Genomic DNA, 24,823 nt, shown 5'->3' with positions numbered 1-24,823 from the left:
AGTTATGCTCCATATAGTTGGAGATCCTCCAGGCACATCCTTCTGACTGCTGTTGAACCAGACGTGGGATGCAGTGCCCATTTTTGCCAGCTGCTAGTGTGTAAATATAAGGAAGCCGTTTGACCTCTTTGACCCTCAGATTCTTCACTGGTAAAATAAAACAATTCCACTTATTTCCAAGAATGGCCCTAAGGCTCAAATTAGGTAAAATATAAAAAGGACTAAAATTGCTCCTGGTACAGAAATATTTAGCTACTCTCAATAGAATTCTGCCTTGCCTATGGCAGTAAAACATGTGTTTACATGGTTGTAGTTGAGAGCCTGAGTTCTGGATCCAGACTGCCTGGGTTTGAATCCCAGGGCCAATAGTCTTCATTATTCTCTAGCTGTGTGACCTTGGGCTCATGCCTTAACATCTCTGGACCTCACTGTCCTCATCTATAAAATTGGAAGTGTAATATTGGTCATTAAGTCCTGTCTTCCAAGAAGTAGGCACTAAGACTGGACGAGATGTTTAAGAGATTTGTTGGGGAAAGTGCCTTGGATAGAAATTTGAGACAGAGCTGGAGAAGGACCATAGAGACAACAGGCCTGGTTTGGATCTGATCCCCATGGAGGAGGGTGAGGAGTGGAGGGAGGATGGTTGGGCAGGAAGAGCCTTAGTCTGCAATGCAGTTCTGCAGAAGTTTCAACTATAGTGATGGGGAATCTTGGGTGCAATATCTCTCATTAATGGAGCCCTGCATCTCCCAGAAATTGGGAGGCCTATTGTTGCTACTTGCTGAGAGCAGCCTGTGGAGCACATGGCCCCATGAAAACATAGTGGTGAATTCAGAGCCCAGCAGCTTATTAGTCAATCTCCCCCTTAGAGATCTGAGAGGTGGTTTTTCTTGGAGTCTGGCATATAGTAAGTGCTCAATAAATACCTGCCATTGTGGTTATAAGTAATTATCATCACTGTCTTACTCATGCTGAAGAGTTTATTAATGATCTCTTCAGCCTGGGAGATGCTTCCTCCCTCCCCCCATCCCAGCCTCTGATAATAGAAAGCAATGCTTCCCTCAAGGTCATGGCTAAAAATCAGGCCAGGGTGGACTGTGCTCCATATTTTCTTTGAATGAGGATTTAGTTAGCTAAAGAACACACATGTCGCGGGGAGTCTGATTTCTAGGAGTAATTTGGTATAATTTTCTCATATGCTCCAATAGAGAACATTAGCTCATGGGCTACTGTTCTGCACTTCATTGAATTCTAGCCACATGCAAATTGCCTTTCTTAAATAATTCTCCCCACCATGCCTCCTCCCATCTAACCAACCTTCCAGAAGAAGTGGATTTTGCTTTGGTCACCAATGAAACAGCTGCCCTGGTGGCCACTGTGAGAAAGAAAACAGAAGATCATTTATCGTTTAAGATCCAGTAAGGATTTTTAAAGTCAGATATGCCCTTTATTTTTACACAGCATTTGGTGCCTTTCAGTTGCCCTTCTGTGTCTCTTCTTTTAGATTATCTTCAAAAGCAGTTCTGTGAGTGAGAGAAAATTTGCCTTCTTTACAGATTGGGACACTGAAGCATGGCCAATTATACTTGTGCTCAGAGTTGCACAACCAGTGAGAGCTTGCATTAAAATCCAAAGGTCCAAACTCCTAAGAGTTTTTAGCCCACTTTGTTTATTTACCCAGAAAATATTGATTGAGCACCTACTATGCATCATGCATTGTGTCTATACTGGGGAAGAGCCTTCTAGACAGAGGAAATAGTATATGCGAAGGCCCTGTGGTGAAAGGGAGCATGAATGGGGGGTGGGATGAAGCACATGGCACAAGATCAAGCTGAGCAGGAGCAGGGAAGCAACCACACAGAGCCTTAAGACCACATCCAGGATTTTGAACTTCACCCTGAGGTCAAAGGGGAGCCATTGAGTAGTTTTGAACAGGGGACTGATCATAATCAGATTTGCCGTCTTCTCCTTTCTGTCCATACCCTCATCATCTCCCCAGGACCTGGAGACAGCTTAAGAAATAATCAGTAGTGAAGCCTCAGGCACCGTCATCCAGGCTCTCAATGATCCATTGGGAGAAAGTCATGGCTAAGAGCACAGACTGCTGAGGCAAGAGCTGGGTTGAGTTCCAGGCTGTGTAACCAGAGGCACATGTCTCAACTTCTCAGGACCACAATGTCCTTATATGTAAACAGGTGTTTGTACCATTTAGGGTTTGTTGAGGATTAAATATGCATAAGGAATTTAGGTACGGCCTGGCACCAGGTAGATGCTCTAATGCACATTGCTCATTATTAATGTTGATTCACTTTCTGATCTGTTCATTAATTATTCTCCTGACACTCGAAAGACCTTTAGGGTCATCGAAAGGCTGTTCTTATTCATTAGGCTTCATCCAAAATAGCTTCTCATGTTTCTTCTCAGTTGGCTGAAACCGGACATGGGAAAGAAGGCCAAACACAAGACTCAAATTAAGAAGAAAACCTTGAATCCCGAATTTAATGAGGTAAGATCAGTTTAAATTATCTAAAAATATAAGAAGAAGAAGTGAGAAGAAAAAGTTCCTCATCACCAGGGGGAATCAAGCCTAAGACAAACACCTTTAGATTTGGAATGTCATAGCCAAGATGCTGCATTTGGAAAGAGAATGAATTAAATCATCTCCAATGTCTCTACCAATTCTAATAGTACATAATACTGATATTTGGGGAAATAAATAGGGGAAACTGTCCCCTTTACCATCTGCCCCATTGGCACTGCCCTCTCCCTCAGTTCCCAAGGACACCCAATGCATCAAGTCCTGCTAAAGCCACTATCTGGACACCCACCAAATGTGCTCCTTCATCTGTATTCTCACTGTTACTTGTCAGACACCTAAATACTCAACTGTTTGGCACTAGGTTATGGTCCAGCCACACAGCTGTTTATATTTATTTATTTATTGCTTTTTTAGAGCCGCACCTGCGGCATATAGAGGTTCCCAGGCTAGGGGTCTAATCGGAGCTAAGGTTGCCGGCCTACCCCACAACCACAGCAATGCAGGATTCAAGCCATGTCTGTGACGTACACCACGGCTCACAGCAATGCCGGATCCTTCACCCATCAGATTAAGGATCCCCAAGGCCAGGGATCAAACCCACAACCTCATGGTTCCTAGCCAGATTCGTTTCCGCTGTGCCATGATGGAACCCCTGGTTTGGGGATTTTTGTCTTTCCACCTCCTCGTTTGTTTTAAAGGTGAATATGAATGAATTTTATGATTAGGTAGAAGAGTTATAGACAAAATCAGGTTATCTGAAAACATAAGCACCTAAGCCTCACATCAGTATCAGTCCCCTCAAGTAACTTTCATTTCTGAATGATGGAGAGCCAAGGAAACCACTTCAGGAGCTGAGAATGGAAGGATTGAGTTCATGGCTATCTACCTTCAAGGAAACTTAACCAGAAACAGCCGTCTTAGAAAAACCCCACCAGACTTCCCAATTTCAAGCAGAGTCACTGAAAAGAGAATTACAGGGTTTGGGGGCTTTGTTATACAGAGTGTTTGTTGATAGGGGACTGTCAGGTCTGGGGTAGAGGCCCCCTTGGCTCCAGATATGCCAAATACAAGGGCCTCCCCTTGGTCCATGAACTCTTAGGACTCAGCCTCTTAGCTCCCAATGCTGAAGGCTCAGAGAACCCTCTCACTCACATATCTTCCTCTGCTGCATCCAGGAGTTTTTCTATGACATCAAACATAGTGATCTGGCAAAGAAGTCACTGGACATCTCAGTCTGGGACTATGACATTGGCAAGTCCAATGATTATATCGGTAAGTCCTCCCAGCTCCCAGGAAAACCCCATCCTGTATCCCCCCGGGAGAGGAGGGTCTTACTCAGGGATGCAGAAGGTTGAAGGCACTGCTTTACTTTGGCAATTACATTGTCCAAATGCAAAGTCAGGACCTGTGGTCTTCATTTGGGTCCAGTTTGGGTTACAAAGCTGGGAAGATTGAGTCGTAATTGGTTATTCGCTGAACACATCACCTCCAGTGGAATCATTGAGTCCCAGAAGAGTGGAGTGTGTGGCCTCTGCAAAAAATAGGGTGCAGAAGAAGTGTCCTTAATCTATTTGCAAGTCCAGGATGAATGTTTCCAGTCTACCTTCAAACAATGAGGAAGAACAGTCATTACAGGTGGAGCAAGGAGGAAATTCTAGGCGACAGATACAGCATGAGCAAATGTGTGGAGGCAGGATGGAGCAGCGGGATGAAACTGACTCTTTGGGGGTTTTTTGTTTGTTAGTCTTTTCACTTTGTTTTTTTCATACTTTAATAGTTTTATTGAAGTAGAAACTGACTCTTTGGAAATAGATGATGAGTATTTAGAGGTAGTAAGAAAGCATTTCAGTGAGTAGGGTGGTAACTTGAGGGTCTCATAAAATAGACAATGAAGTTATGACTTGATGCCACAGTCAGGAGCCATTGCAGCTTCTTGAGGAAGGTAGTCTGTAGGCAGAGAAGACCGGTAATGATAAGAACATCATAACAACCACCTCCAGAGAGAATGGATCCCAGGTGGTGGGAGGCGGCATCACTGCTTGGCGGCAGTCTCTCCCCAGCTAGACATTTGGGTCCATAATGAGAGTCCCATGCATCCCTCCACTCTAACCACCTCCCCCTGTCTTCTCATCTCATCCAACAGGAGGCTGTCAGCTGGGGATCTCAGCCAAGGGAGAGCGCTTAAAACACTGGTACGAGTGTCTGAAAAACAAGGACAAGAAGATTGAGCGCTGGCACCAGCTGCAGAATGAGAATCATGTGTCAAGTGATTAGGATGGTGCCCAGGTCCCAGCTCCATGCCCCAGCCTGTGCCCTGTCACCCTCAGTTCCCAGTGCACTCCGATCTCTCCTTTCTACACCTTCCACCCCGCCCCTCCCAGAGCGAGCCTCTGAGGTCTCCCCCACACCTCAGACATTACCATCAAAGGCTCCCCTCTGCGTGCAGCCCCTCTCTGATCCCTCCAGAATGGAGCTGTAGGGACGGGAGTGGGGAGACTTTCACGAGGATGTGGTCGATGTATAACCTCTCAGCCTGCGTAATTTACAGAGGTTCTTCATCATTTGGGACTGTTTTTAGACCCTCCTGGCCTTGTATACACACGCAACTTGTGTCTCCTATGTTGCATCTGCCTATACCCTCAGCTGTCAGCAGGGCCAAACAAGGCTGTAAGAACGAGCATTGGGGCAGAAATAGAGCACCTGGGCTCCTACCACCTCTTCCACATTTGCCATGAAAACAGATCCCCGTGTTCAAACTCTCCACTGACTAGGAACTCACCCTTCCAGCCCCAGACACATCAGGACATGACCATGCAGAATACCTGAGGGGACTGGGTATAGCCCCCCTCTTTCAAGATGTCCCCTGTTTGCTTCCTGGCAGGAAATAGCTCCCATTCTTGACCCCCCCCTCTCCTCTTTCCCTTCCCCCATCCCTAGCCACATTCAACTCCCCCTTCCTCATCTCTCCCCTCTTCTCTACTCTCACCTGTCCCCCCTCTCCTTTCTCCCTCTCCAAGGGGGTAAAATAGCAAAAGCAAATAAGTGTATCTTAACGCAGCCTGACTTCCTTGCCTCCTCTCACCAGCCTGACCATCAAACGCTGAGAAACTGGCAAGACTCTGACCTTCTGTGCAGGGCTGTGCTTCTATAACCACCCACTTCTTCCCTTGGCAGAGCCAGGTGTCCTCAGGCCTTGGGCTGGCTGCTGGGGCTGCCCCAGGTGTATGGAGGCATCCCACGAGCTGTGTAGATGCTCTGCAGAGGGGCCTTCTCAGCCCCTGGCCTCCCCAAGTGGGCGCAGAAGGTGTTTAAACCAGAGCTCTAGGTCCCAGGGGGCCTCTCCATAGCCCCCAGCCTTTCTCCTTCCTCCATTCTTAGTTAATGAACAAATGACCCTCTCCATTGGTCCATCGCTCAGAATCGCCTCTGGCCTGTCTCTGTCTCTATCTCTTGCACCCTCTTCATTGCGTCAGGAGAATAAGACACCATGAAGGATCTAAAACTTTAGAGAGTGACAGATCCCGACACCAAGGCATCGTTAATTGTTCAGTCTTTCTTCCTTTAAAAAAAAAAAATTTAAAGAAGGAAAAAGCAATGAGGATAAACATTATAAGGTTCAAGGTCAGGTAATCTTCAGTGCCCTGTGAGAAAGACTTGATTTTTCTCCTAATTTCCAGTAAGTCTTCCCCTGTGAAAATCACCCCCCTCTGTCCAACACCCCAACATTATATATAGAGGTCATCAGATGGACACTAAACCTCTCACTTTCTCCAAACACACAGCTTTTAACCTTCTGTTTCAGTGCCCTCCACCAGTAGCTCCCTTGACAAGTCATCAGAAGTCCTTGAATTCTTGCCTTGAATAACCATTTTCTAGACACCCAGTACTTCGCCTTCTCCAAGATGACCAACCGCTTCCTGGCTGCCATCTTCCTTCCCAACCCTCTCTCTTCCCAGTGGCCCCCTCGACACCACTTGTAGCCCGATTCCTTTTCACGGTTTGCCCTTAGGAGAAAGCAGGCTGCCTGAGTCACCCAGGCCTAACACTGGTATTGGCACTGGAATCAGCATGCAGCTCGCTCTCAGTGCCCATAGTCCGGGCGCACGCTCTCTCCCAGACAAACGTAACCGCCTCCCTGCCTAGTGCGCACACACGCCCTCTGGTGCATGCAGATCCACCCATCGCCTATCTCTGTGATGATGTAGCCAAAAATAAAGTAGGAACATCCGGGAAAACTGGTGGCCTGGGTTTTTCCTTTCTGGTTTCTGGAAGTTCTTTCTCCCTACCAAGATATATTAACATTACTTGGATATTCAATGTTTTTTTTTTTTCCCTTTCCGTTTCACTTTATATTTTATTGGTGTATGGTTGACTTAACAATGTTGTGTTAGTTTCAGGTGTACGGCAAAGCGAATCAGTTATACTTGGATACTCAGCACTTAATGAACATCTACTAGGTTCCAGCCTCTGGAGATACAGCAGTAAACAAGGCAGATGTGGTCCCTGCCCCTGTGAAGTTTGCTAACTGATGGATTTTATCTTGGGCAGGTGGGCTCAAGCCACCTTGGCTGACTTCCTATACTCCTGGTAGAATGCTTTTTGCTGGTGTCCACCCAATAAGAAGGCGGCAGCCTCCTCTTCTCCTTCCTACCCCAGCCTTGAGGAAAAAGTCCCTAGTGGTTGTGGAATCAGATAGTGTCAAGATTCAAAGAGACCATAAAGTTGAACCAGAACTTAGTTCAGTCAGCTCACTTACCTGACAGATAACCCAAAGCCCAGGAAAGAGAACGGCACATCCAACACCTCATGGCAGCAAAGCCAGGAAAGGAGCAGGGTCACTAGACCCCTTGGGCAACGCTGTTAATACGCTAGTTATAAGAAGGCAGATCTCTAGATGCCTCCTTTGCATTCTAGTGCTTTCCATCCTGCAGTGAGCCTTTTCACAGGTGATCCCTCACTTAGATTCTCAACAGTTCTGAAAGTAAGCTGAGCAGGTAACTAGCTTTCCAGAAGGATTCTGGGGTTTTTTGGTGTTTTTTCTTTCTTTCTTTCTTTCTTTCTTTCTTTTTTTTTTTCTTTTCTTTCTTTCTTTCTTTCTTTTTTTTTTTTTTTTTTTTTTTGTCGACTGCACTCGTGGCACATGGAGGTTCCCAGGCTAGGGGTCGAATCAGAGCTGGAGCTGCCAGCCTACACCACAGCTACAGCAACTCAGGATCTGAGCCACATCTGCGACCTACACCACAGCTCACGGCAATGCCAGATCCTTAACCCACTGAGTGGGGCCAAGGATCAAACCTGAGTCCTCATGGATACTAGTCGGGTTTGTTAACCACTGAGCCATGATGGAACTCCCCAGAAGGATTCTTAAAGCTCACTATGAGTGAGATTTCTGGCCAGAAGTGCTTACACAATTCATCAGGAAGGTTGGTCCCTTCTCAGAAGGAGCTGAAAGTTCCATCCAATGGAAACTTCTTTTCCATGTCAAGTTTGAGACGGTTTCCTTTTCTCACCCCAAAAAGAGTGCTTCTCAATATTGAGGGCAAAAGTTGGCATTTTAGAATCCCCTGGGAAGATTTTTTTTCAAACAACCCATGCTCTCCCTTCAGATTCTGCTATATCCTGCCTGGGAACCAGAGGTATATGCAAAAATATTTCCTGGTTGATAGCTTTCCTGGGCTTCCCACCCACATCCTGACTTTGCAAACCACCGCCCTAAAAGTCCACCCATTTTTTTTTCTGCAATTCAACCAGCTGCCACCAGGTGGAGAGAGGTACCATTTAGGGTTATGCAGGATTCTCAGGAAGGGCTAGAGACATTAATTGTCACTCTTTCCTGCGCTCACAGCAGATCACTAATCAATATAGCATCTTTCCCATGGAACCCACTTGAAGCATCTGCTTCCTTCTGAACATAGCACTCTACACACAGCAACTAGCACCAGTAGCTGAAACGGAGCCTAATTTCCACCTCTAAAATGGTTGTTCTGGGAGTTCCCATCGTGGCGCAGTGGTTAAGGAATCCGACTAGGAACCATGAGGTTGCGGGTTCGGTCCCTGCCCTTGCTCAGTGGGTTAAGGATCCAGCGTTGCCGTGAGCTGTGGTGTAGGTTGCAAACGCAGCTCGGATCCCGCATTGCTGTGTCTCTGGCGTAGGCCGGTGGCTACAGCTCCAATTCAACCCCTAGCCTGGGAACCTCCATATGCTGCGGGAGCGGCCCAAGAAATAGCAACAACAACAACAACAACAAAAAAAAAAAAGACAAAAGACAAAAAAATAAATAAAATAAAATGGTTGTTCTCCTTCCCAAGGCACGGGGACATGCTTAACAGGCTAGGATGACTATACATGAGGAAAGTTTTCATAAATAACAGTACCCCTGACTGGGCTAATTGTCATTTTATCCCCATTTAAACCAAACCAAAATTGTTGTAAGAGGCAATGTGGTGTGGAAGAGAGTACCTGACCGGAAAAGCACACCAGCTTTTTAATCCATTCTGTGCAACATCCAGAGTCTATCTCTTCCTAGATGTAGGACATTAACCTGAGTGAGTTTCCTCATCCGGAAAATGGGGACAACAATAAAGACCTCAAAGAGGTGGGACCTATTGCCAAGCCTGGTCTTCCCTCAGGGCTGACAAAGGTGAGGGGAAGGTCAGGCCTGTGGTTTCTGGTGAAAGCGGCATAAGCTGGGCATTCAGCCTAGTGGATTAGACACTCGGTGCTCTGAAGCCCATGGACTGGCCCTCCTCAGCTCAATCACATTTGCCAGAGGCATTGATCTAATAAGGATAATTAATAATCCAAGCACCATGGAGACACAAGTTTGCTGTGCATGCCCAGAACAGGGATTTTTGCTTGGCTCTGGCCCAAACTTGCTATGTGACCTTGAGGAAGTCCTTTCTTCCAGTGGGTCTTCAACTCCGTAGGCAGGATGTCAAAGTGTCATGATTCTCTAATCTGGTCGCCCGGGCCCACAAATGTGCCTTCAATTTCCAGTGGTTCAAAAAGGACTTGGACCTTTTCCCTGAGGGTCCTGCCTTATCTGTCTTGCATAAAACTCACAAGAGTGAGCCATCGATAATTTCCTGTCCCTGTTTCCTTAAAGGGAACAAGAACATAAAGCCACCTGCAAAGGCATGAGGGCCTAATTCTGGACTTTTCCAATTATGCACTCAAGCTTTTATGATTGTCACTCATACCTAATTCTATTCAAAGTTTTAGGGAACTCGCCTTTATTACATCTTTCCAAAGAATTCAGGGTTGGTTTTCTAAGGACAGATCTCTTCCACATTCATGTTGGATTTGTTTGCATATATTTTGTCGAAAGTATTTCATTAGCAAGAACAATTGCCCAGAAGGCATTTGGGAGCAAAGAGAATCTTAGATATACACACAGTTCTCTATATGTAGAGAGTGTCGCATAGATGGATGTTCATCCCCTTCATGATTCCAAATGCCTTAGGCCTCAGTTAACATGTTATATAGAAAGAGTGGGGAGTGTCAATTAATTGATGAGCCGGTTAAGACAAGAGTTATTCAGAAAGTTAGCTAATTGGCACGTGTAGAGCACTTCACCCAGCAACAGCGGAATATACATTCTTCTCAAGCTTCCAGACAGACCACCTTTGGGGCCATAGAACACACCTTAACAAATTCAAAAGAAGATATAGCATACAAGGTATGCTCTCTACGAGACCGGAATTCAACAAAAAATCAATGAAAGAAAGGTATCTGGAAAATTCCAAAATCTTAGATTAAATAACACACGTCTAACTAACAAGTGGGTCCAGAAGTCTCAAGAGACATTGAAAAATCTTTTGCACTCAAGGAAAAGAAAAAAAAAATCAATTAAAATTTTGAAATGCAGGAGCTTCTGTCATGGCTCAGTGGGTTAAGAACCAGACATAGTGTCTAAGAGGATGCAGGTTTGATCCCTGCCCTTGCTCAGTGGGTTAAGGATACGGCATTACTGCAAGCTGCAGCATAGGCCACAGATGCCGCTCAAACATGGTGTTGCTGTAGCTGTGGCTTAAACCTCAACTGCAGCTCCAGTTCTACACCTAGCCAAGGAAATTCCATATGCCACAGGTGCAGCCATAAAAAAGAAAAAAAAATTGAGATGCAGTGAAAACAGTGCCTAGAGGAGAATTTTTAGCACTGAATGTACATATTAGAAGAAATATCAGAGAAAGATGAATTGGTGGAGCAAGAGGTGAGACTACTCTGCAATGATTTCATAACTGATGGAGAAAGACATGATGACTTGGCAAACTCATAAAATGTTCAACACAGTGAACCCTAGTATAAACTTTGAACTTAAGTTAATACTAACGTACCAATATCAATTCATTGTGCAACAGATACACCACACCAAACTTAATACAGGGGAAATTACGAGTGGAAGGAGAGGGGACAAAAGCGAACTCTGTACTTTTCTTCAGTTTTTCCATAAACCCCCAAATTCTTTAGCAATAAAGTCTATTAGTCCAAAAGGGGGAAAGTATAGGACAGTGTCATTTAAGAAAAAAGAGGAGTTCCCGTCATGGCGCAGTGGTTAACGAATCTGACTAGGAACCATGAGGTTGCGGGTTCTGTCTCTGCCCTTGCTCAGTGGGTTAAGGATCCGGCGTTGCCGTGAGCTGTGGTGTAGGTTGCAGACGCGGCTCGGATCCTGCGTTGCTGTGGCTCTGGCATAGAACGGTGGCTACAGCCCCGATTCGACCGCTAGCCTGGGAACCTCCATATGCCACGGGAGCGGCCCAAAGAAATAGCAAAAAGACAAAAAAAAAAAAAAAAAGAAAAAAGGCACACATGGTAAGAGTTTTTGTGGATGTGAGTTAACCCAGAGAAAAATACCAGAAAATATCTATATCAACATGTTTATAGTTGTAGTCTTTGAGGTTTAGGATCATGGATGATCTTTGCACTCCTGATTTTTAGAACTTTTCTCATGGGCAGTATGAGGGAAGATCATAGGAGCCTGCAAAACAATTTTGAAGGCAACTAAAAAAGACAATGGAAATTGTTAAAAATGTTTTTACTTGCAATTTCCCTTGGGTAAAGTACTAACCTGGGTCAAAAAGCAACATTTTCAGAACAAAGAAAGGCCTGATATTCTAGGCTGCAGGTTAAAGGCAAAGTAAGTCTCAGAAAGTAGGGGAAAGAGCAGGGAGACACAGGTTCAGAAGGGTGTTGGATTTACTGAAAGGCAAAGAACAGGGGTGTGTATGGCTCCCCCCTTGTAAAGAAAGGGAACCAGTAACAGCCCAGACTCAGGACACAGCGCCTCCCTTTCAAGGAAGGGAAAATAACAACAGCCTAGACCTAGGCCGCAGAAGAGATAGAAACTAACGGGTTTTGCAGGCCACCACTGTCTCTCCCATTCCTGCTTGAGCATCAAGAAGAAGCTCAGAAATACCCAAGCCAATCAATGGGACAAGTTCATCGAAGACCACCTCCTGCCAAACACATGTTTCCGAACGCAGGTCAAGGAAGCCATCGACATCGTCTGCAGTTTCCTGAAGGAGAGGTGCTTCCAGGGGACCGCCGACCCTGTTCGCGTCTCCAAAGTTGTGAAGGTGAGTCTGGGACTGCCTGGCCGGGAGAAGGTGGCGAAATGAATGTCTCTCTGGCCACAGACACAGACAGACAGACAGCAAGACCTTGAGGTGCCTGGGGCTCGTGGCTTCTGCCTGCTCCACGACAAATACGTAAGCACAGCTTGGAGGAGGAAGCAGCTTCTGGGCTGAGGGCCTCCATCTGGGAGTGTCTACCACATGCCCGGGTGCACTTTGTGACCCGTCTCTGTCGCGCCCACTTCAGAGACAGGACTAGGGCAGCCAGCTCTTGCCTCAGTCTGCTCACCAGTGACCGGGCTGGGAATCACCATTTCTGCACAGCCCTGAGCTGGTGAGGAGCGTAAGCTGGGAAGGCAGACAGCCCCTACCGGCTGTGAAATCCTGGCAACTCACTTACTTACCTTCTCTGTGTCCCAGTTTCCTCACCCATAAGTCCCAGTACCTTCTAGGGCTCGCAGATCAAGTGAAATAAGGCGTGTCACCCACCCTGCATGGGCCAGTCAGTGTGCATACCCACTCGTGATATGGGATCAAAAGAGACAGGGAGGACAGAACACAGGCCCTGGGAAAAGGCAACCAGGCTGTGAACCGCATCTCTGCCCCCTACTAGCTGTGTGAGGGGGCTGACACATCATCTCTCTCAGCGTCTGTTTCCTTCTCTGGATATGGGAGCAGCTATTAGGAGCAGCGGCGTCCCAGGGTCCTTGTGCACATTCGAGGAGTTGAGACTGGGAAGGCCTTCAGGACAGGGGCGAGCACTCCAGACTCTTAGCGACTGTGCTCAGCATTTTGCTCAGGGAGGCTCTGCTCAACAATCAATGTCTGTTCTCTTTCTCATCACCTGCCTTAGGGTGGCTCCTCGGGCAAAGGCACGACCCTCAGGGGCCGATCAGATGCTGACCTCGTCGTCTTCCTCACCAAGCTCACAAGTTTTGAGGATCAGCTTCGGCGCCGAGGAGAATTCATCCAGGAAATTCGGAGACAGCTGGAAGCCTGTCAAAGAGAACAAAAGTTTAAAGTGACGTTTGAGGTCCAGAGTCCACGACGGGAGAACCCCCGTGCTCTCAGCTTCGTGCTCAGCTCCCCCCAGCTCCAGCAGGAGGTGGAGTTTGATGTCCTGCCCGCCTTTGATGCCCTGGGTGAGTGCTCCCAGCCGCAAGGCGTCTCAACCTTTGTCCTATGTCAGGGCCTCTTCCTCTCCCTCTGTCTCTCTTCGTGTTTCTGAACAGCAATCTCCCTTAGTTCTAAAGTCTATTAACACAGAGCCTCCGTTCTTCATGGGGAGGAGATCTTAGAATCCCTCTTGGAGCGAGATAGCTGGGTCATAATCAGCCATGACCATGACATTAAACAACAATGTTCACAATTTGGAGGCAACACATTCTTACAGAACACCGGCCAGGCTCACAGGTTCTACTCATGACAAGGTTTGTGAATCTTATTTTTCTAAACATGAGGCAGCAACAGATGCACGCTATTCCATATGAAATAGGTAACTAGCACAGGGAAATATATTCAATATCTTATAATATTGTAAATATATATATATGTAGAACTGAATCACTTTGCTATACACCTGACACCAACACAATGTTGTAAATCGACTATACTTCAATGAAAAAAGAATAGATAGGCATTCCCTTGTGACTCAGTGGATTAAGGACCCAAAGTTGTCTCTGTGAGGATATGGGTTCAAAGCTGCACACCTGGGGACAACTTGGAATTGTAAAACTGCTTTAAGAAATAAAGTCTAGGAGGAGTTCCCGTTGGTGGCTCAGTGGTTAACAAATCCAACTAGGAACCATGAGGTTTCGGGTTCTATCCCTGGCTTCACTCAGTGGGTTAAGGATCTGCTGTTGCCGTGGCTGTGGTGTAGGTGGCAGACAGGGCTTGGTTCCCGCCTTGTCATGGCTGTGGCGTAGGCTGGTGGCTACAGCTGCAATTCCACCACTAGCCTGGGACCCTCCATATGCAGCAGATGCAGCCCTACAAAGACAGAAAAAAGAAAGGAAGGAAGGAGGAAAGGAGAAAAGAAATAGTCTATTAATCAAAAAAGTTAAAAGTATAGTCATGACATTAAAAAAGAAAAAGATCTCTGAGTGTGTGTACATGTTGGTAAATCTAGAAAAATGTCTGAAAAGCTCTACACCAAAGTACTTGCAGCTGTACTCTTTGAGGTTGAGGACCAGGGGTGGTCTTTATGCTTCCTGATCGCTCTGACTTTGTTTCTGTTTGCAATATACATGCACTGCTGCAAAGACCATAGGAGATTATAAAATAGTTTCGTCAGCAACAAAGAAAAAGGACAAGGAGGAGTTTTTCTTGCGGCTCAGCAGTAATGAACCTGACTAGGATCCATGAGGACATGGGTTCCATCCCTGGCCTTGCTCAGTGGGTTAAGGATCTGGCATTGCCCTGAGCGCTGGTGTAGGTCGCAGACCCAGCTCAGATCTGGCATTGCTTGTGGCTATGGTGTAGACCAGCAGCCACAGGTCCAATTCAAGCCCTAACCTGGGAACTTCCATATGTCGCCGGTGGGGATGGACCTCAAAAGACAACAAAAAAAGAACGGAGAAACCAAAAATACCTTGTTACTCCAGATTACTCTTGGGGGAAGTACCAACCGAGGTTACAAAGTACCTTTTCAGAGTTGAGTCTGAAGAAAGACCAGATGTCTGGATTGCCTGATGAAGGCACAAAGTCTGAGATAGTGGAGGAAAGAACTGGGAGCCAGGACAGCGTCCCGGATCAAGGGAGTGTTTGATTTGCACAGACCAAGACTCAGGGCAGAGCTCCTCCCTCCCAAGGAAATGAAACTTACAACAGCCCAGACTCAGGGCAGGGCTCCAACCTTCCAAGGAAAGGAACCAATAGCAGCCCACACACAGGGACGAGCTCCACCCTTCCAAGGAAAGGAAACCTACAAAAGCCCAAACACAAGCAACAGAAGACAGAGGGGACAACACCTTCAGACAGCCTACTCACAACTCCACTCCCCTCCCGACTCTCCTGCCCCAGGGTCCTGATGGAGCTGAGGCATACCCCTGCTAGGGACCTAGACAAGTTCATCGAAGACCACCTCCTGCCAAACACATGTTTCCGAACACAGGTCAAGGAAGCCATCGACATCGTCTGCAGATTCCTGAAGGAGAGGTGCTTCCAGGGGACCGCCGACCCTGTTCGCGTCTCCAAAGTTGTGAAGGTGAGTCTGGGACTGCCTGGCCGGGAGAAGGTGGCGAAATGAATGTCTCTCTGGCCACAGACACAGACAGACAGACAGCAAGACCTTGAGGTGCCTGGGGCTCGTGGCTTCTGCCTGCTCCACGACAAATACGTAAGCACAGCTTGGAGGAGGAAGCAGCTTCTGGGCTGAGGGCCTCCATCTGGGAGTGTCTACCACATGCCCGGGTGCACTTTGTGACCCGTCTCTGTCGCGCCCACTTCAGAGACAGGACTAGGGCAGCCAGCTCTTGCCTCAGTCTGCTCACCAGTGACCGGGCTGGGAATCACCATTTCTGCACAGCCCTGAGCTGGTGAGGAGCGTAAGCTGGGAAGGCAGACAGCCCCTACCGGCTGTGAAATCCTGGCAACTCACTTACTTACCCTCCCTGTGTCCCAGTTTCCTCACCCATAAGTCCCAGTACCTTCTAGGGCTCGCAGATCAAGTGAAATAAGGCGTGTCACCCACCCTGCATGGGCCAGTCAGTGTGCATACCCACTCGTGATATGGGATCAAAAGAGACAGGGAGGACAGAACACAGGCCCTGGGAAAAGGCAACCAGGCTGTGAACCGCATCTCTGCCCCCTACTAGCTGTGTGAGGGGGCTGACACATCATCTCTCTCAGCGTCTGTTTCCTTCTCTGGATATGGGAGCAGCTATTAGGAGCAGCGGCGTCCCAGGGTCCTTGTGCACATTCGAGGAGTTGAGACTGGGAAGGCCTTCAGGACAGGGGCGAGCACTCCAGACTCTTAGCGACTGTGCTCAGCATTTTGCTCAGGGAGGCTCTGCTCAACAATCAATGTCTGTTCTCTTTCTCATCACCTGCCTTAGGGTGGCTCCTCGGGCAAAGGCACGACCCTCAGGGGCCGATCAGATGCTGACCTCGTCGTCTTCCTCACCAAGCTCACAAGTTTTGAGGATCAGCTTCGGCGCCGAGGAGAATTCATCCAGGAAATTCGGAGACAGCTGGAAGCCTGTCAAAGAGAACAAAAGTTTAAAGTGACGTTTGAGGTCCAGAGTCCACGACGGGAGAACCCCCGTGCTCTCAGCTTCGTGCTCAGCTCCCCCCAGCTCCAGCAGGAGGTGGAGTTTGATGTCCTGCCCGCCTTTGATGCCCTGGGTGAGTGCTCCCAGCCGCAAGTGTCTCAACCTTTGTCCTATGTCAGGGCCTCTTCCTCTCCCTCTGTCTCTCTTGTGTGTTTCTGAGCAGAAATCTCTCACACTGAGAGTCCTATTAAGACAGGGCGTCTTGGAGTTCTCTGTGGCACCCAGGGTTAAGGTCTGGCATTGTCACTGAAGCAGCTCGGGTCACTGCTGTGGCAGGGGTTGGATCCAAGGGAGGTAACATTGAACCTGAGGCCCGAGGGAGGAGAAGCAACCAAGCCAGAAAGATCTGGGGGTTCCAGGAAGAGGAAACGGCAAAAGGCCAAAGGCCCTAGGACAAGCATGAGGTTGGCTTCTGTGTGTGTGTGTGTGTGTCTTCTTTGGTCTTTTTAGGGCCACACCTGCAGCATGTGGAGGTTCCCAGGCTAGGGGTCGAATGGCAGCTACAGCTGCTGGCCTACACCACAGCCACAGCAACGCTGGATCCTTAACCCACTGAGCGAGGCCAGGGATCGAACCTGCAACCACATGGCTCCTAGTCGGATTCGTTTCCACTGCACCATGATGGGAACTCCGAGGTTGGCATATCTGAGGAAGAGACATAACCAGGGGAGTGAGCGGCAAAGGGACCAAGGCAGGGAGGTGAGGTGGGAGGGGCGGCGGGAGACAGGTCACACCAAAGCTCCTGGGCCACTGTGAGGACTTAGGGTTTGATCCAGATGTCCTGGGAGGCAAGAGTGGAATGATTAGGTTTTAAAGGCCTCTGGGGGCCCTGGGTGGAGAGTGGGCTGTGGAGGACCCAGCGAGGAGGCTGCTGCCAGGTCTGCTGTGTCCAGGTGAGAGGTGATGGTGGCTTGGGTGGGGTGACAGCAGGGGCGATGGGAGAGGGGACACTAGGGATGGACTTCAGGCCTCCTGGCTCGGGGCCTGCTGGCCTTTCCACTGCACCCTGGGGCCAGGGAGCTTGTCTCCCCCCCCCCCAGCCCACCCCACCCCACCCCCAGGGTGACTGAAGGAACCTCAGAGAAGAGCCGGCCTCTGCACATTATGGCTTCATTCCCAACAGGTCAGTGGACCCCGGGCTACAAACCCAACCCGGAAATCTACGTCCAGCTTATCAAAGAGTGCAAGTCCCGAGGGAAAGAGGGCGAGTTTTCCACCTGCTTCACGGAGCTGCAGCGAGACTTCCTGAGGAACCGACCAACCAAGCTGAAGAGCCTCATCCGCCTTGTCAAGCACTGGTACCAGACGGTATGGTGGGTCCCTTCTAGACAGAGAGCCGAGGAGGAGGAGGGGGAGGAGGAGGGAGAGAAGGAAGAGAGTGAGGACCCAGGGTGGGGGCAAGGAGGAGGGAGGGATGTGGGGAGAAAGCAAGGATGAGACAGTGGGAAGCGGGAAGAAGGAAGTGACGGGAGGAGAGAGGTGTCGGGAGGAGAGGAAGGAGAAGAGGGACCAGGAAGGATGTGGGAGGTGGGAGGAAATGAACAGAGAAATGGAGAGGAGGGAAAGAGCATGACGGAGGGGAGAGGGCAGGGAGCAAGGAAGGAGAGGATGAGGGGAAGAAGATGGAGGAGCAGAGGTTGTGGAGGTGGGGGCGGGGGGGTGGGGGGGGAGAAGAGGGGACAAGGGTAGGGCCCAGGACAGGTGCCAGTGAACCCAGGTCCCTCATTCCTCCTGATCTTCCCACATTGGGAAATGACAGAGAACCCCGTCCGTTCAGTTACTCCCGACTAAACCATCATTCGTTCTTCTCTCTTTCACACACACACACACACAAACACACCCATCCAACCAGTCTGCAGATGACTTGGTCTTTATCTAAACTATATCCTTCATTGTCATCAACTGTCACCCGCTCTGTCACTCACTTCCTGATCCAAGTCTTCTTAGGAGGCTCACAGGATCTGCCCTTAACCTCTCTGAACGCCTGTCCCTGCTCCCCACCACTCCCCAAGGCCATGCTCTCCTCCTCATTAATCTTCCAAAAAGGAAATTCTGCTCCAGCCTCAGGGCCTTTACATGTGCTTATTTATTAGTTTATTGTCTGACTCCCCACTGAAATGTACACGTGAAAAGAGATTTGTGTATTTCAGTCACTGCTGTGTCCCCAGACATGAGAGCAGTGCCTAGCACATAACAGATACTCTGTAAAGAACTGTTGATTGCATAAGTGCTATGACCACACACACACACACACACACACACATGCACACCTTTATGTCCACTTCCAAGCTGTCTGAATTTGGGCAAGTGACTTAGTCTCTTATGCTTCCTGTTTTCTCACTTGCAAAGAGGAAGATGGCGCAGCAATGGTACATCCCATACTGTGGTCCCTCACATGCAGATTGCTTGGGTAGTATGCACACTGAGCAATATTAATTCCTCAAATCCATGAGCATGGTGTACCTCTCCATTTATTATTGTCGTCTTAAGTTTCTTTCATCAAAGTATTATACGCTTCGGGGTACAGGTCTTTTACCTCTGCAGTTAAACTTATTCCTAGCTTTTTATTCTTTTTTGATGTAATTGTAAATGGGATAATTTTAAAATTTCTCTTTCTGATAAAGGCTTGCTTTTCACATAGAGAAATGCAACCAACTTCCTTGTATTTTGTTTGTATCCTATAATATTCCTGTAATTAGTTCTAGAAGTTTTTTGGTGGAGTTTCAAGGGATTTCAATATATATTATTATGACATCTGCAGATAGTGACAGTTTAACTTCTTCCTTGTTTAATTTGGATTCATTTTGTTTCTTTTTCATGTCAGGGAACACGACTTCCAATACTATGTTTACTAAACATGGGGAGAGTGGGCATGTTTGTCCTGTTCCTGACCTTAAAAGACAAGCTTTCAGCCTTTCGCCATTGAGTAGGATATGATCTGTGGGTGGATCATATACGGCCAATACTGTGTTACCTTCCCTCCAAACCCACTTTGTTGAGAACTTGTATAATTAATGGATGTTGGGTTTTCTCAAGTATTTTTCCCACATTCTGTGGAGATGATCACATGCTTTTTATCCAATTGCTTGATTTGTGGCTATTGAGCCATCCTTGCATCCCTGGCATGTAACCAGCTCTTCACAGTGGATGATCTTTTAAGATATTGCTGAATTCGCTTTGCTAATGTTTTGCGGAGGATTTTTGCCTCTATGATCATCGGGCCTATAATGTTCTTTTTTTGTAGTATCTCTGTCTGGTTTTAGTATCAGGGTACTGTTTTCATAGAATGAGTTTGAAATCGTCTCTTCCAATTTTTTGGAACAGTTTGAGAAGAATAGGCATTAACTCTTCTTCACACAAAAGCTGAACAAACCCATTTTTCTAATTTTGTTTCCCTTTCTCAGTGTAAGAAGACTCATGGAAATAAACTGCCCCCACAGTATGCCCTGGAGCTCCTGACAGTCTATGCATGGGAGCAAGGAAGCAGGAAAACAGATTTTAGCACAGCTCAGGGATTTCAGACTGTTTTGGAATTAGTCCTAAAGCATCAGAAGCTTTGCATCTTCTGGGAAGCATATTATGACTTTACAAACCCTGTCGTTGGACGATGTATGCTCCAGCAACTCAAGAAACCCAGGTACTCTATCCCCGCATGGCTCGGCTCCCCCCATAAATGAACCTCTGATTACAGCTGTGGCAGCTTGGAAAGGGAGCAAGTGGGACGGTTCCACATTTATTGATCATGGCCTTCCAGTCCCTGTTCTGGGCTCTTTTCTCCTACCATCTGGTTTAAATAATAATAACCTCCAAGCCTGTGAGGCAAGCACTATGCTACCCACTCTACAAGATGACTGACGTTGGAGAAATAAGCGCTTGCCCAAGCCTCAACAATAAAATGGGTGGAAGAGCTGAAATGTGACTGAAAGAACAATAGCCACAGCAATGATAATAATTGTTCCCAGGAACTAAGAGCTTGCTGTAAGACTAACACACTCTCATAGGAGTGTAAAATGTTGCTTTTCAAAACTGACATGTGGAGGTCCCGTGGGCGCTCAGCGGTTAACGAGTCTGACTGGCATCCATGAGGACGCAGGTTGGATCCCTGGCCATGCTCAGTGGGTTAAGGATCTGGAATTGTTGTGAGCCGTGGTGTAGGTCGCAGACGTGGCTCGGATCTGGCATTGCCGTGGCTGTGGCGTAGGCCAGCAGCTACAGCTCTGATTCGACCCCTAGCCTGGGAACCTCCATATGCCTCAGGTGCAGCCCTGCAAAAAAACAAACAAACAAACAAAAAAACCACTGACATGTATTGACGCCTTATGATGTTCCGGTTACTGTGCTGAGCATTCCACTTGCTTGTCTAGCTCCTCATACAACGTCCTTTGAGGGAAGTATGTGCAAACCTCCCCATTTCACAGATGAGGATACTGAGGATTCGAGATTCAGGGTGAATCTCACTGTAAGTCTCACCAATCAGGGTGAGAAATGAAATTCAAAGCCAGGTCTATCAAGGCCCAAGTGCAAGGCTCTTCCTTCTGCTCACTGCCCTTTCACAGGGCAGGGCACCAGGACACATACCAAGGAGCAGTGCCCTGCTGGGCCCCTCCTGCTGCCCTGAGTCCCAGTCTGCCCAAGGTTGGGATTTTGCTCTGCCAGGAGCCCTAGACGCCCAGACACAGCCCAAGTACTCATCTCTCTCTATCTAACTGTTGCTCTTCAGGCCTGTGATTCTGGACCCGGCTGACCCTACAGGCAACGTTGGTGGTGGAGACACACACAGCTGGCAGCGGCTGGCACAAGAGGCTAGAGTCTGGCTGGGGTACCCATGCTGCAAGAATCTGGATGGGTCTCTGGTTGGCGCCTGGACCATGCTGCAGAAAATCTGATTCCTTCATGTAACCTGATATTGATTGCGTGTTGAAATAACAATTCTAGAAATAGTGTACTAACTCAAATTGAATTTCATCTTTGTCTTTTTACTCTTTTCATGGGGTTGCTAGAAATTTTAAGTTATACATGTGGTTTGCAGTATATTTCTGTTGGAAGGTTCTGCCCTAGAAGGAATCACTGGGTCAGATAGTAGGCTTACCAATTATCATTGTGAGACTGTCACACAGTCTTGGCACCAAAAGCAACATTTCACTTACAATAGTCCATTGTATAAAAACCCATGTGTGTACATAAGATCAAGCACAAAAGATCAAGCGTGTTCTTAGCCACCTGAGTCACTGGTCACCTAAGTGGCTGGAAAGCAGCCTTTGGCGTTTCCATGTTACCCTTCCTCCTTTGAATCATACAGCATTCTTGTGAGATGGGTTTTTTTTTTTCCTTATTCTCATTATAATAAATTGAGATTGGGACATGCACTCAGCATCACCTGGTTAATAAGAGACGAGAGTCTGAGCTTGAATCCTAGTCCTTCTTGCTCTGAAGCTCATGCTCAGAAGCTCATGCTCACGCTCTGAAGTCACTGCAGCATCTTCGTACATCAAACTTTTATGTTTCCCCTTCGGTGACCACGAGATGGAATGCAGCAGAGCCCCAGCTAAGAGGGAGCATAATCAACCAAGCGCCTCAGCTGCTGCGCTCTCAGATCCCTATACATTTTACACCAAAGCCACCCTGCCTACCTCAGCCCCATTCCTGGGAGACGGGCTCCTCTGACCTGCGACATTGGCGAAAGGACTGCCCCCTGGCCTTGCCGGACCTTTCCCAGATGGCAAAGCCAACGGTCCTTTCATCTTTTCTTCACCCAGAGTCAGACTAGATCCCAGATATCAGCTTTCCCAGCCTCTCCCTGCTCCCTGACCCCTTCCTCTCATGTGTTTCCAAATGTCCCACATTTAATCCAGCACTAGCATCTGCTTCCTGGAGCTACCCAAACCAACACGACCACTTCCGCTGCCACCTTCAAGGTAGGTGTGGGCTGTTCAGCAAATCCGGGCTATGCTGAAGATCTGAGGCGCCGTCCTGGCCGTGCTCCGTTCACTACCTCTTCTCACTCAATGTCACCGCCTGCGAGGTAGCTCCTAGAAGAAGCCACCCTCTCACCCTCTCTCCACCCCATCTCAAACCTCATACCTGCTCCTTGGCCAGTGCTTCTGTGTTTATGCCTTTCTGTTTTTGTACATTCTGAGGCTTTGCCATCTGGGACCTTGCTGATCCTGGAGGGCCGGCCCCTCACGGGCCTGGCTGCTTCTTAGACACAGCCAACAACTCACCTGAGAGCTGGCCTTTCCTAAGCACAGCCCAGACTGAGAGCCACCCTGGACCACAGTCCAACCGGCCCCACTCATCCCAGGACCAGTACCAGATGACTTAGGAAACCCCTACTCTCCAGAGGCCACTTCAGCGATTCAGACTAACCCACCCAAAGACTGCTTTCCCTGCCTTGCATTGTCTTGCCTTTCCCAGAAGATCCCATAAAGGCGCTTGTCCAGCTTGTCCTCTAACTCGCTCTGCCTCATGAAAGACCCTGGTGCTTCCCATGCAGCCCCATGTGGCAGGCTGCGTCTCCTGTGTCTAGGCATCTGGGAGGACCATAGTTGGTTATTGTCTTTAATGTTAGCAAGATAAATATAGTTTTACAAAAAGAAGAAGACTCCCACAGCCTCTCCCTCCAGCCTGTTGAAATGTGGGACCTAAGTCTCCCCTCTTTTCTCCAACTCTGCCCATCTCTCTCTCTATGTGGAGTTTTCCTAAAAATGGAATTCCACTCCCTGTAGGGTTTGGTTACCTGCATTGTCGTGTTTATTGCAGACATGGCTCCGAGATGAGAGGAGGAACATTTTGGAATCACATGTAATGGCCACATGGCATATAACCCCCGGGTAATCTGCTCCTGTTGTTTTCTGAGAGTGCTTCACAATGATAAAGAAGGCCACAGTCGTTGGTAGACTGTCGGGAGCCATAGGGCTGCTCCAGTAAAGAAAGCAAAGCCACAGTCGGCACCTGCATGAGGCTTGTCTGGTTAGCAGAGCTACAGACAAGCTGAAGAAAGAAGAAGGATTGCAGAGCAATCCCTTGAAAGACATCGGCTCCAGGAAAATAAAAATGATATCCCCTAAAAAATATGTTAATCTATTTTTCTGTGTTTATCCTTCCTTTTCTATCTCTATTCACAGCTTTCTTACTGCTAAAGATTTGCCCTGGGTACGTAAAACACTTGAACCAAAACAGAATGAAGTCATTTAAACAATGTAATGGAAAAAGCCTTTGTTTTGGAGTAACAATTTATGGCACCTATTTTGTGAGAGTATACAGGGGAAACTTATGATTTCAGTCCCTTTCCTTAAAAAGAAGTTTGGGGCTGGGAAAATGTTGTTTGGCCTATAAACTGCTATTTTCTATAATAGATATATTTTTTAACAGTGTCACTTGTAACTTTCATCCCTTGTGGGGGCATTTGTTAATTTTTGGGTATAATACTCCTTTCTATTGAAATTGGTGGTTTGGAACTTACGTAAATCAGCACAATAGGTTAAACGCTTAGCTTGCTGGCGCCAAGTAAATCGTGGTTTTAAGAATGCCATGAGCCCAAGGCTTTCATGCGTTTTGTTAACCACATACACCTTTAGTTAAAGAATGTTAGGTATCATAGTTTATTACTTATTAAAGCTTTGTTCTTAATATAGAATAGAATAGCTACTGTTGTTGACCTTTTAAGAAAAATACAGTGTGAAACTTTAAGTTTGTAATCTTGAAGGAAAATCTGAAGTTGAAAGGAACATGTTTTAACTAACCTTCTTTTTTTGTAGCTCGGGTGGAGGGAACAAAAGGGCTTTAAATCAAATGTTAATGGCAAATCTTACACGAAACCTGATTGTGACAGGGTATAAAAACTGATGCTTTTCATTTAATAAATTGGGTCATCTGCAGCATGCAGCTGAGGAGTTGGCTCCAATTCTTTCCGCGCCGTTTGTAGCCCATCCTCTCCTTCGGCACTCCCTGGCTGCTGGGGCTGGACCTCCGCAAGTGGCGCCCGAACAGGGACCGGAGAAGAGGTAATGTATATATGATTTCGGGGACAATTCGGCTCTCACACCAGGGTTTCTAGAGCCCCTCCACAGAGAGAAGTGGAGTCGGAAGGGTGAGTAATCCAGAATAAAGGCCTGATAAGGGGGCACACAGCATCCAAAGAGCGAAAATTATTTATTGAAATCTTGCTTCATATGGTTAGTAAAAGAGGTGTAAAAGTAACTAACCAACAACTTGCAAGATTTTTACATTTTATACAGGAAACCTGCCCTTGGTTCCCAGAAGAGGGGACCGTGAATCTTAAAACCTGGACAAAGGTAGGTGAAGAACTTAAAACCTATTATTGTCTTCTCGTTCCAGAGAAGGTGACTGTTGATGCTTTTGCTCTTTGGAATATTATTCGGGATGTTTTAGATCCCCAATCTGAGGTATCTAAGTTAAGTCAGACTTTATTTTCTTC

The 24,823-nt window shown here is 47.4% G+C and overlaps 3 protein-coding genes across 12 annotated transcripts in view; all 3 read left to right on the top strand.

The window, feature by feature from the left end:
• Nucleotides 1-6,774, top strand: part of RPH3A (rabphilin 3A) — a 334,433-nt gene extending 327,659 nt beyond the window's left edge. For all 10 annotated transcript variants that reach the window (XM_084995567.1, XM_084995571.1, XM_084995568.1 and 7 more), the window contains 3 exons: nt 2,425-2,506; nt 3,715-3,811; nt 4,683-6,774. In XM_084995567.1, coding sequence (XP_084851693.1) covers nt 2,425-2,506; nt 3,715-3,811; nt 4,683-4,813 — 310 coding nt within the window. In that variant the 3' untranslated portion in view covers nt 4,814-6,774. The remainder of the gene's footprint in view (nt 1-2,424; nt 2,507-3,714; nt 3,812-4,682) is intronic.
• A 4,577-nt stretch (nt 6,775-11,351) lies between these two features.
• On the top strand, nt 11,352-13,377 carry LOC146396592 (2'-5'-oligoadenylate synthase 1-like). Its single transcript, XM_084997479.1, has 3 exons — nt 11,352-11,372; nt 11,885-12,118; nt 12,969-13,377. The coding sequence occupies exons 1-3, from the start codon at nt 11,352-11,354 to the stop codon at nt 13,341-13,343; spliced, it is 630 nt and encodes a 209-aa protein (XP_084853605.1). The 3' UTR covers nt 13,344-13,377.
• A 1,693-nt stretch (nt 13,378-15,070) lies between these two features.
• On the top strand, nt 15,071-24,270 carry LOC146396591 (2'-5'-oligoadenylate synthase 1). Its single transcript, XM_084995626.1, has 5 exons — nt 15,071-15,320; nt 16,171-16,459; nt 17,510-17,694; nt 19,791-20,023; nt 21,107-24,270. Exons 1-5 carry the CDS (start codon nt 15,144-15,146, stop codon nt 21,270-21,272), a joined length of 1,050 nt encoding a protein of 349 aa, XP_084851752.1. The 5' UTR covers nt 15,071-15,143; the 3' UTR covers nt 21,273-24,270.
• Nucleotides 24,271-24,823: the final 553 nt, after the last annotated feature.

The sequence above is a fragment of the Sus scrofa genome, chromosome 14 (assembly GCF_054392235.1).
Source record: "Sus scrofa isolate SSC_HxYL_T2T_F1_AM1 chromosome 14, Sscrofa_HxYL_maternal_Yorkshire_Landrace_v2.0, whole genome shotgun sequence".
Classification (NCBI taxonomy): Eukaryota; Metazoa; Chordata; class Mammalia; order Artiodactyla; family Suidae; genus Sus; species Sus scrofa.
This window is presented reverse-complemented; position numbering and strand designations above follow the sequence as displayed.